The 12207-nt window shown below is 35.8% G+C and overlaps 1 protein-coding gene across 1 annotated transcript in view; it reads right to left on the reverse strand.

The window, feature by feature from the left end:
* Positions 1 to 10426, reverse strand: part of FBXL13 (F-box and leucine rich repeat protein 13) — a 61754-nt gene extending 51328 nt beyond the window's left edge. The window contains 2 exon segments of the mRNA XM_064421532.1: positions 4971 to 5137; positions 10385 to 10426. Coding sequence (XP_064277602.1) covers positions 4971 to 5137; positions 10385 to 10426 — 209 coding nt within the window.
* Between the last annotated feature and the right edge of the window lie 1781 nt (positions 10427 to 12207).

The following is a 12207-nucleotide window of genomic DNA, read 5'->3' on the forward strand; positions in this document are numbered from 1 at the left end:
AGGTAGCCTATAATTGAACAGACAGTTCAACTCAGCAGAAAAAATGTCAAAGGAAAAGAATCTCAATATTATTTTCAATCTCTAAAAGAAAATAGATAGTTTTGCAGCAACATTAAACCATCCACTTAAAAAGAACGGCACAAGTAGGCAATATTATAAATATAGCTAGCCAGTAAGTTTCAATAAAAAACATATGCAGTTATTCTAAATATCAACAGCATACTGATTTAAATGCATTTCATGCTTTAAAAAACCTATTGGGTATCTTCAAGCTAGAAGAAACAGGTTTAAATTCAATGTTTTCTAAAAGCCCCTGTAGACTCTCATATATGATTCATCACAACTAGTTTAAAGTAGCACTCAGTAGATGTAAATAGACAAAATGTTTGATTTTGAGCCTACAGAAAACATTAATTATCTACAAAAATGGAAAATGCAAGATTTGTAGAGACAGCAATTGAATTTAGTAAGATAAATGAAAATGGATGGCAGTCAACATACTGATACTCCAACAGATATCAACACTAGATAAGATTCAGTTAAATAATGTGACAGTGAAGGCTGTTTGTATACAAGATGTGACTCTATCACAACTGTTCTTTACTTTTTTTTAGCTCAAGACACAAGAAACCTTACAATTAATTTAGTTTTGTACCCAAATACATAAGAAAAACAATCATAGAAGGATTTGATGTTTTTAAGTACAACACCCATAAAGGAGGTGATGTGGCTGTGTATAGTTTATTTTGGCTTGCTTTCTTTATTAGCTCCCAAAATTCATGATGATACTGAATTAAATTCTGTCACTAAACAATTTGCATGCTGGTATCATTGAGAATGTTATTTTATCCTGTGATATAAAAGCCAAAACCATGACCAAAATACTTTTTATTCTTAGCCAGTTTTTCTTTTTCGTCACCAATCTAGAGACAAAATTGCTCTCACCCATAACTACAGTCATTTTCTAAAGCAAAAGAAATCACTCCAACTGCTATAGGCTGCATCAACAATTTCAATAATGTATTATCTAATTAAATAATAAATGCATTATAGTCTCAAAACATAAACCCCCACTTTTTTATTTTGAAAACAAAAACATTTTCCTTTTCTTTTTTATGCATTTGAATTCAGTTAAAGTGTAGGCTAGAAAAGAGTCAATCAGTAACATTCTCCTGCTTCAGAAATACTGTGCCAGGAATCAAAAATGTTTGGGATCTCGCCTAGTTTTTCTTCTCATGAAAACTCTTCCAAGATGTTTTCAGACTCTTCATGATAAAATAGATGAGTAACAGTTGGGATGCAGGTGATTCCTAACAAATCAAGCACACTTTCACACTAGGACTAAACCTCTCACACTGATCATAAAGGCTTTTAGTTTTCCTGCCCACTTCTCTGCTCAGTGGAGCATACAACCATATTGAGAAATATATTACTGACCTGAAAATATTGCAAAATCCTGTCACAAAGAGAATTAACCTCCAAATCCTCAGTCACATGTACTTACATGCACAGAATCAGGAAGAACTAAGATGCTTTTTTACATCTAGATGGACTTTGATTTGAATAGAATCAAGTACTGAACACCACATTAATCTAAGACCATGGTTGGTTTTGGTTTTTTTTTTTGGGGGGGGGTTAGCTTGTTTGTTGTTGTTGTTTGGTATGGGTTTTGTTTGTTTGTTTTTTATTGTCAGTGAGACTCTTGTTGGAGGCCAGTAACTAACAGTATAGCCCAGGGGTCAATATTGGGGCAAGTCCTGTTTAACATCTTCATTAATGACCTGGACAATGAGACAGAGTGTACTCTCAGCAAGTGTGCAGATGACACCAAACTGGGAGCAGTGTCTGATAGACCAGAGGGTCATGCTGCCATCCAGAGGGACCTTGACAGGCTGGAGAAAGGGGCTGACAGGAACCCCATGAAGTTCAAGAAGTGCAAAATCTGGCATCTGGGAAGGGACAACTCAAAGCCCTGGAACACTGGGGACAGCCCATCTTGAAAACAGGCTGTCAGAACACGACCTGGCGGTCCTGCTAAACACCAGGCTGAACCTGAGCCTGTGATGTGCCCTTGCCAAAAGAAGATGGGTGGTATCCTGGGCTGCATTAGGAGTGTTGCCAAGAAATCCAGAGAGGTGACTTTTTCCTTCAGCACATGTGAGGCCATACCTGGAGTACTGTGTGCAGTTCTGGGCTCCCCAGTTCATGTGAGACATGGACACCCTGGAGAGAGTCCAACAATGGCCAAAAGGATGGCTAAGGAATTGAAGCACATTCCTTATTAGTAAGGCTGAGACCTCTGACTGTTCATTTGGAGAAGGCCCAGGGGGCTCCTAGCAAGGTAGCATTTACTGATACTTTAAAGCTAGGGCAGTGAAAAGAACAGGAACCTCAAAGATTCAAATATAACACACATGGATGTCACTTCTGCATAATATTTTCTACATGTTTACATGACAAAATGTTGCATATCCATAACCATTTGCAGTACTGAATTGCACCATCACACGCTGAAATATCTGATATGCAACACTTAAAATCTGCAGTTCTAAGTATGAAGAAGAAACCAGAAAGGAACACAGTTAATAACATCCTTCATCACTTTTCCTAAAGCAAATTTTATATGAGCAAAACTTCATGCTTGTAATGTAATTACTTTTATAACTACAAAATAATACACTAATGGCAGCAGTTTAAACTTGATATGGTAATTGGCTAATAGCAAAAAAAAAAAAAACCACTTTCTAATTTTATCCCATATCCTGTCACTGAAGAGAATTTTTTCTTAAACACTTCCAAAGAACTTTGCATTTAAGATATGTAAGTTAATACTAAGTTATCAGCGTGAAAACACAGCAAAGATGCCACTGTGGTTTATAGAAGGGTATTTTCATATTAGCTACACAACTTCCCAGGGACTATAAATTCATTAGATAGAAATGGAAAAATCAGTAGGAAAATTACTAATAATGTGTCTTTTCCCCCTAGCATTTAATTGCCTTGCTAATACAATTCAGGTAATTTGCCTGCTCCTCAGAGTATTCAACAAGCTGTCTCTGTTCACTTCTTCCAGGTTTTCTGGCTTTATGTTCTTACCATAGAATTATTGGAACTTGCTATAGCCACTTGCTACAGCTCATTTTAAAGATTTTTAGCTGATTCAGAATGCAGTTGGGGTTTACAAAGATTTTTTAAGGTACAGAAATGTGTAGGCCTTTTTGATAGCAAATTCTTCTTGTTCATCTGTTCAAAGACCTGCATCCATGATAAATATAGTTGGATCCATCACAAGCTTCTGTAACCAAAAGTCTGTTTAATTTGGACATGTGGATGACTTCCTTAACTTCAAAACTCCACCTAATTTAAAACTCAGTATCAAGACCACAGAAGCCACCTTTAAAACACAGCGATAATTTTCTGTCAATAACTCTACATCAGGGTACTGTGGTTACCACTGACCTTTTTTAGGAAACTGTAATTTACAAAGTAAATGGTTTCCAGCTGGCCCTGAGGACAGATCTTGTCCAGCCATAAGCAAAAACTCACATTTATTTTTTTTTGGCACAGGAGCAGAACAGAAAGCTTCAATAAATGATAGTGTGCTAACGATTATATTTACTAAATACCCTATAATTTTGAAATGATCCATCACCAAACACCATCTACCATGCCAGAGACAATAAAGGCCACTAATCATAAGTTCCAGAACTTTGAAAAGTCCAGGCATGCTTTATTTTCCACAGTCTGTGAATGCTCAGAGCAAGCACATATTTGGCCTGGAGGAGACAACACCCAAGAACGATCTCCTGTTGAAGGAGGCTGTATCTACATTCTGGATCCACAAAAAAGAGAACATGAGGATTCACAGAGGGACAAAGGAAGAGGGAAAGAGCTCTGCCTTTCTGCAGCAAATGGTCAGGCACTCAGCCAGAGCAAACCTGGGCTCTGTCTTCTAAAGAGAAGAGTTCTTTCTGCATTTCCCATAATAAATGGGAATAAAATAGTGACAGCTCAAGAAAAAGAAACCACACAGCTGACAACCACACAGATTTGCAGTTCTCTCTGGATCAAGGGAGATGCAATCTTTTAAATAAAAAATGGAAGCATTTCAGTAGGCTTTCTACTTTTCTGTAATAATTTTTGTTCCCTCTGCACTTTACACATAAATAAAGCCATTATTTTGTAGCTTGTCCCAAAGTTCCACAGCCCTAGCTCCCAGCACATGTCCCAGGGCATGCTGAATTATACCAGAAATGTGTGTTTAGGTGACTCAGTTGACCTAAAATGTCTACAAAAGTGTACACAATATAAATGTACACAATTAAAAAATTACTCACAATTCAAAAATGACTAAAAAATATAGGTTATATTCATTCTAACCTAATAATGGAAGTCAAACCAATCAGTGGAACTGCTATAAAGAATGGACAGAATTTGAGACTACTATTTCCTGAGAATGCCCTGATAGATTCCAGAAACAGGACATCTTTAGCCAGCCCTATCTAGTCAGACTAAAATTTTAACTATTTTAAGATACCCGTTTGTCTTGTATCTTTCTTAATTTGATTTTCACACCATCCTCACCTCTCATCATGTATTCCATCTAATCAAAGCTAAGACTTTAAGTATGTGATCCCTCCTGTTTTAACCCTATCACTGCACTCTTCACCTCCCAGAAAAGCATCCCAACTCTTTCCACCCATACTTCTGACATATACTCCATTTCCCTAACACCTCCCAACCAGCATCACTGCTCAGTCTTGGGAGAAGAGGACCAGCACCATCTGTCCTAGCACAGAACACAGGGACCTGTCACTTCGGGCACTCGTGGCAAGTTTTCATAGCTCAGCCTGTGGAAGGCATCCTGCAACAAGGCAGCTACATAAATTGTTAGACCAAGAACATTTAATTTACACAGTATAACTTTCGATTATATATTATGTATTTTTTGTCTTACGCAGACCAGCTACCTAGACTTACATGTGTTTTTTTCCTTGTCGGTCTGCACCCATATGTTCCACTTCTGTATAATAACTTTTAATATTTAGATATTATAATGGACTTATTGTAGAGCCATCTTCCACTGGCTTTTTTTTTCATTCCTTTCCAGCAAATTATATTTTATCCATCCTCTGAACTGTAAAACAGAATGAGTAATTTATTACAGTTTCTGACCTGAAGTAAAATCCACAACACTCTGCAATTTGCTGTAAAATTCAAAGCAGTCAAGCTCAACAATATAAACTTCTGGATAGAACTGCTGTTTATTATTTATAATTTAAATAAAATACACATTGATTATATTTTTTCAGTAGCAATTCATCCACTCATTTTAATAAAATTTCTACTTGTTTGTAATTTTCTGAAGTATGGAGCAATAAAAATTTGCTTGCTTCCATTGCCATAAAGTCCTGTTACTGTCATATGTACTTCACTAAAGTACAGATCTTTATTTATGGGAGGACATTTGAGTGTTAATAGAAAATAATTTAAAAGTGCTAGCTACATACATTTACTTAAATGCTATTCATATTTGCTTGGCAATACAAAAAACCCCAATGTAACAGAAGGCAAATTCAATTTATATCTTACCAATTTTAACCTTTGGTAGAGGTCCCATTTTCCTTCCAGGCTAGGCAATAAAAAATAATTAGATTCAGAACAAAAATGTATTTCAAATGAGTCATATTTCACTGATATATTAAAATTCAGTATCTCTCTGTATCTGACTTGCTGAATGAATTAGACTTTCCATGGCTACATTCATTTGCCAAAACCTCCCTCATTTCATAATAAAAAAAAAAAAATATTCTTGGGAAAGACTGTAAATGGAACATGTTCTGTTCCAGTCCAATGTTTGTGATAATTAACAAAACTCTAGGCTGAGACAATATTAGAAAGGCTGCACTAAAGGAAAATAAATAATCTTCCATGTCCCTATTGTACAAGACAATAAGATTTTTAAAAAAGGTAGGTTTTTTTGTTGTTGTTTGGGTTTTTTGTTTTTTGTTTTTTGTTTTTTTGGTTTTTTTTGCAAGAAGGACTACTCTAATCTCTAATAGGAAAATATTTGTAGTAGAAAAGATTATGAAGTACAGGAATATACTGTCTGCTGAAATTGGTATGTCTCCAACACCTGTCATATTTAAAATGACTAAAAACACCCTGGACAAATCTGCACCAGGTTAATCACAGCACAGCTTGAAAACATTCACCTCCCTGCCAATTCTGTCATTCTGTGGTTCTTAGTAAGGGTTCACATGAGTGTTCCTAGAGTTATACATTATATAATAAGCACTGCATGCTTTTGAAAACAAAATAAATCACCTTACCTAATTCTAAATGGAAGATCATCACATTTTGTACACATAACAAAGAAATCAGTGGATGTGTATATTTATTGTGATTATCATATTTTAAAACATATCTAGGTATTATCCCCACTTTTCAAAGGAAAATTTGGGTTACATAAAGCATGATCTTCCTAATCAGAAAACCAAAGAAAGAGCATAAGAGAACACAGATTGTTTACTTTCAGACCTAAATGGAAATTGTCCTTTTATGTCTGAGTATACCACCATATATCTCACAAATAGAGGCGATTAAAATACAGAAGTGTCAGGTTTGGAACAGGAGTAAAGTCAGAACTGATGAGTTTTAACACAGAATAACATTAGAGAAAATTAATACAAAATCTAAGTTTGTAATCTCTCTTTATGTTGTTGTGTTAAAGTAAAAACTTTTTCCTCACAAAAAAGAACAACATAAATGCTTTGGTAAAATATTTCTCCTATGATGTTCCTGAAGTATGTGTAAAATACTTATAATTACCCAAAATAAAGCTTCATTAAGTTTCTGCTGTAAAAGTCACACAATTCTTTTGCACATATTTTTTTAGCCATGTAAAAAATAATTTATGGCAGTACACAAAGTAGTGCTGTTTTATAAATAGTTTTGAGTCACATAAAAAAATTAAATCTTGTCTTTTCCATGCTGATGCAAATTAAAGGATCTAATTTGAAGTGATGAACATTCAAGTATAATTTTCTGTGTATAGTTAGAAGTACTTCACTACCAAATGACACTACTGTTTTTACACAGAGAAGTTGAAGAAAAAGTTAAATTAGCATACAAACCAGAACTAATTTCTGTGCTTGAAGGAAAGCTCAATAACTGAAATTCAGGCTTTCACCCCTCATGTCCACTCTTTTATTGATCAGCTATATTCCTATTTAACATGCTAAATATTTGAGTTACTCTTTGCAAAAATTGTTTCATGACCCATTGTTATGTCAGCCATTTACATATGATTCTAACTCGTATTTTAATAAACCTGTCTGAATTTCTACAAAACCAAAACTGTGTAAGACTATGGGCTAAAGATATCATTTTAAAGGAAATATGATCCTTTGAGTGCACAAAAAGCAATGGGCCTCAGAAAATACTGGGATTTATCTCATGTACTGCTCTTACTCCTAAGAAAATCTAAGAGGATTTGACTGCAACAAGTTTGCTTTTGTATAAGTGTATTGTATAAATAAAGCATTCCACTTTTGGACTGATGTGAATACTAGTCAGCACAAGAGGAAACAGCTGAAATTTAATTGCTGTGAACTCAGGACAGATGTACTAACAGAAGACAAAATTGAGTACAGTTACACAGAGATAATCAAGAGAAAAATCCAGCCACACTGCATGCCAACTTACTGACTCAGTTGTTTAGTGAGTGGATCCAAAGATTAAGGATTTATTACTCACACCCCATTGAAAACTTCAGTCAGAAAAACGCAGAGAATATTAAAGCAAGAAATATCACATTATTTTCTAAGATTCCAGTATAAACAAAACTAAATCTTTATTTTTTTTATCTCATGCTGTGCTGTCTTCATTTCACAGGGCGAAAGAACACACAGAGAACAGAAAAAATGAGAAATACCTCACTTAAAGATGCGGTGCTTGAAAGACACATCCCTGGTTCATATAGGTAAATGTGCTGTGGACAGCAATGAAGTTAAAACACTTAACATCACCTCAGTTTTGATTACCACAAAAGTAAGGGTTTAATATATCAACTAAACAAAGACGAGCATTAAGTGGAGGCTATATTCATTAAATATTCTGTAGACAAAAAAAACCCAAAACAAACAAGCAAAAACCCCAACTGCCCCCAAACCCATGATATAAAAATAAAATATATTCTATGTTTTTAGAGATATTTTCTTACTATTTTTGCAATAATATATCCATCGATATTTGCTAAAAGCAGTATTATCATTTAAGTTGCAGTCTACATAGAAGATGCAGTAACATTAGCATATTTTAAAAGTCCAAGTGCAATCTTATAAACCACGTAGCACACACAGAGAGAGAGAGAGAGAGAATAATTCAGTTATGTATCATAAGAAAGTATCTAATACCAACATTTCTCTCAGCTTTTCTTCCAAAAATGTAAGTGGATCTTCTGGATGAGCAATAAATACAACACAGAGCAACACCTTCTAAAAGAAACTGCAAATTAATTCCTTGTATTTACAGCAAAGTACCATCTAGTTATGAAGCTATTAAAGTAAACAACAGTTTACCAGAATCTTTTAACGTATTACAAAATAGAGGCATTTCTTTTTATCAGTTCCCTTTCACTCAATTTTTAAAGGTAATATTGCATGTATCAGCATAATTCCATTGGTAGTCTTCTACGTACTGATTTTAGGATAGTAAAATAAGTGGCATTTCTTTAGCAATTCCTACAAAGAATTTCATTGCTTTTACTGTGCATTAAAAAAAAAGTATATAAGATAGGATAATTTTATTTACTTAATAAGAAACAGAACCTAAAGCAAGTATAATACTATGAGGTAAAGAATATGTTGAATGGGCAAAAAACTGATCCTGTAACCAACACTGAAAACAAAATGCAGGTAAAAATATTTGCTTTTCAGGATTGTTTTACTATACAATTTTACATTATCTTTTAGTAACAATGCACAATAACCAATGAACCATTTTTTCTCATTTGTCCTTTAGCTATCTTCAGCTAAAGGACATGGATCATTTACTTTTGGACTTTCAGCTCATACACAGCAAGAACATTCAAAGTATATTAATGTATATGGGCAAATTGCAGTTATTTAAGTGAATATTTATTGCAAATTATAAACAAAAAGTTCTTGTGGCTGGTAAAAATGTCAAAACATGGCATGCAATACTACCTTCCTTTCAAGACATAGCCTCTTGCTGTTATTAAATTAATGTGGAGCTTGTGCTTGAATCCTTTTCAGAAAGCATGGTGGGAGGACAAAGAAAAAGAGGAAGGCTCTACATCAAACCCATGCTGTGGACAGAACAAAAATCATGCATGGCACAGAGGCAAAAAAGGTAAGTTGCCTGTCAAGTTGCCCCTTGCCCTGCAGAGACAGAGAGCAGGGCAGGCAGGTAGAGAACAGCCTTCCATGCTCTAATGAGTACCCTGTGTAGGGACAGAATGAGACAGTGATGTAAACTGGAAGGGATCTCTGAAGATAGTTGAACAGAAGTGTTGGGATTATTATAATGGGATTCCCATTATTGGAAGTGTTCAGAGTCAGGCTGGACAGTATTTTGAGCAAGATGATCAAGAGAAAGAAAGGTGTCCCTGCTCATGGCAGGGTGGTTCCATTAAATGTTCTTTGAAAGTTCCTTCCAACCCAAACTGTTCTGTGTTTCCATGAATCTAAGTCAAGACCAATAATAAAAGGTGAAGACAAAATTAAAGGCCATTGTTTTCAGTTTAGACATCTGAATATTTACAACACTAGTCAACACACCAATTCCAACCTTAGCACCTTTTCAATCCTCTTAACAGAAATGTAATTTGCAAGGTGTGGCTGACCGTTGACTATGTTAAAAAAATATAAATGCATAACTTATTGTAACTCACAGCAAGCAATATTTTAAATAATAAACAGCTAAATGGGTTTTTATCACGAATTTTCCTACGGGCAGATTCCCAAAACGATTCCCAACATTGGTAAACTACTCCCTCTGCTGGATAAGCCAGTATGTGCCTGCCATATTTTATTTCAAGTATTGTTTGCCTTTGCCCCTACCCCTTTTTCAACGAAACAGACAACTTCTTCTCCTTTGGGTGTTCTGAAAGTTCCCCAACACAAGAAATCCAGTCTATCCAGGGACATACTGGAATGAAAAGCCTCTGTTTAACATTTGAGAATATTAATTAAATAAGGAAGGAATTTTAACACCTCATCTTGCAATCCTCATTCAAGTACTCTCCAATAATGCTTGGACTAGGTGTAAAACAGGAAACAATTGTGTCAATTATGCCAAAAAAATTAGGTTTGTACAAGTCTGGCTGTTTCTATTAGACTTCTACAAGTCTCTCAGCAACCTGGAAGAGTCCATCACCAATGGACTCCATCACCAAGTCCATCTTCTTAATACCTCTAGCCATTTACTCTTCATGGCAAAATTAATTTGGGTCCCAGAGCAGAAAAATCTTGGGCCATCTCTTCATCCATATTCACTTCTAACACTGTAAAAATACAGCTACTAACTACAGTGAAGTTGTCACACACAAGAGTGTTTGCAGGATTACAGTTTTTGCCTGACTTTTAATGAATACTGTTTAAAAGTCAATCTGGATGAGAACAGACAGAAATCAGGCAGGAAGGAAATTCTCAGATCCAGCAGGGAATCCTAAATTATCTGGATGAGATTATTTGGACTTCAACTTGTTTGGATCATGTCCAAACCACAACCTCATCATAAAAAGACTTAAGTAAATGTCCATTTTAGAACTCTATATCCTTAAATTTGAGACTATGTGTATAAATGTTCAAAGGTCTCAGCTTTGATGTTCCTTAATACAAGGACCAGTATCATCTCATTTATCTTCACACCAAGCATCCTGTAACTTCATAAAGAAATTAAAATATAATAAAATTAAATAAGAAATATGGCTAGATATCAGCACGCAACAACCTCTAAGAAACAAGAAACACAAGGATAAAAATATCTCACACAGGGTAATTTTTAACTGGTTCTTTTAAAAAGAGTCTTCCTTTAATCTTATCCTTATTCTTTCATTAATTTCAGTGCTATGATAATGCTGTTATAGCTATAATGTCATAATTTTTGCTTGGAAAGATATGAGCTGGTTTTTAAGTGCTGAATCAAGAAAGACACCTCATGCTGATACATCTTATATTTTGGGGGTTTGTGTTTAGAAAGCAAAGAATGACCTAGAGACAGACTCCCAGCAGAAGTACTCTACATGGCAGGACTGCTCTGTAATTACTGTAATTGGCTCAAGATTTCTTTTTTAGTATTTCCATGGAAATCCTGGCTGTAATAGCTGATTGCAAATGGGGTCTATTTTGGCAGTTTAAATATATCAGGATATCTCTTAAACTTGCATTTGTGCATTGTGCCTTTTCTTGTTTGAAGGAAACTGAAAGACAGCTGCTGCAGATTTGGTAACGAGCAGAGGCGAACATGACAAACAGGGAGGAAAATATAGAAACACACAGAATCACCTTGCAAATTCTAAGGGTTTTTCCCTTATTTCCCCCACAGTCCTTCACGCTGTGCCAGTTTTACTCTGACATTTTATGGAAGTCTATTTACTCTACTATTTAGTGTAATGTACTCTATTAACAAGAATACCTAATCCACCAGGATATCTGAAGCATGATCAGTGTAATCTGTATGAATGACAGGTGGTTAGAAAACATGGATTGCACCCACTCATGAGGAAGGAATTACCTGGCTGGAATCTAGAGGTTCTTCTGTAATTAACACAGAAGTTAAACTGAAGTACAGGGAACGTGCCACTGCAGTTCACCAGGTTCATTTAAATCCTCGTTTTAATATAGATTATAAAGCAGAATTGCTTTCTTCCATCTTGTTACTGTTCCTAAAGTTTTCATAAATCGTTTGAAGCATGCTAGTGACAAAACGAGCAGAACAAAATCATGCCCCAGGCAGCAGAGAGCAGTGGGAGGCATGTGAGCTGCCCCGGCCAGCGCTGAGGGGCGCAAGGAGCCGGGCCCGGGGCTCTGCTGAGGGGCGAGGGGAAGCCTTCGTGGGGGAGGGTGGCGGGTGGCTCCCTGCCACAGATGTTAGCGGGGCAATTTGTGGTGCCACCGGCTCCAGTGGGACCAGGCTGCCGACCGCCTGGACACCCAGAGTGTGGCTGAGGGCCAAGGGCGG

The sequence above is a fragment of the Passer domesticus genome, chromosome 5 (genome assembly GCF_036417665.1).
Source record: "Passer domesticus isolate bPasDom1 chromosome 5, bPasDom1.hap1, whole genome shotgun sequence".
NCBI lineage: Eukaryota > Metazoa > Chordata > Aves > Passeriformes > Passeridae > Passer > Passer domesticus.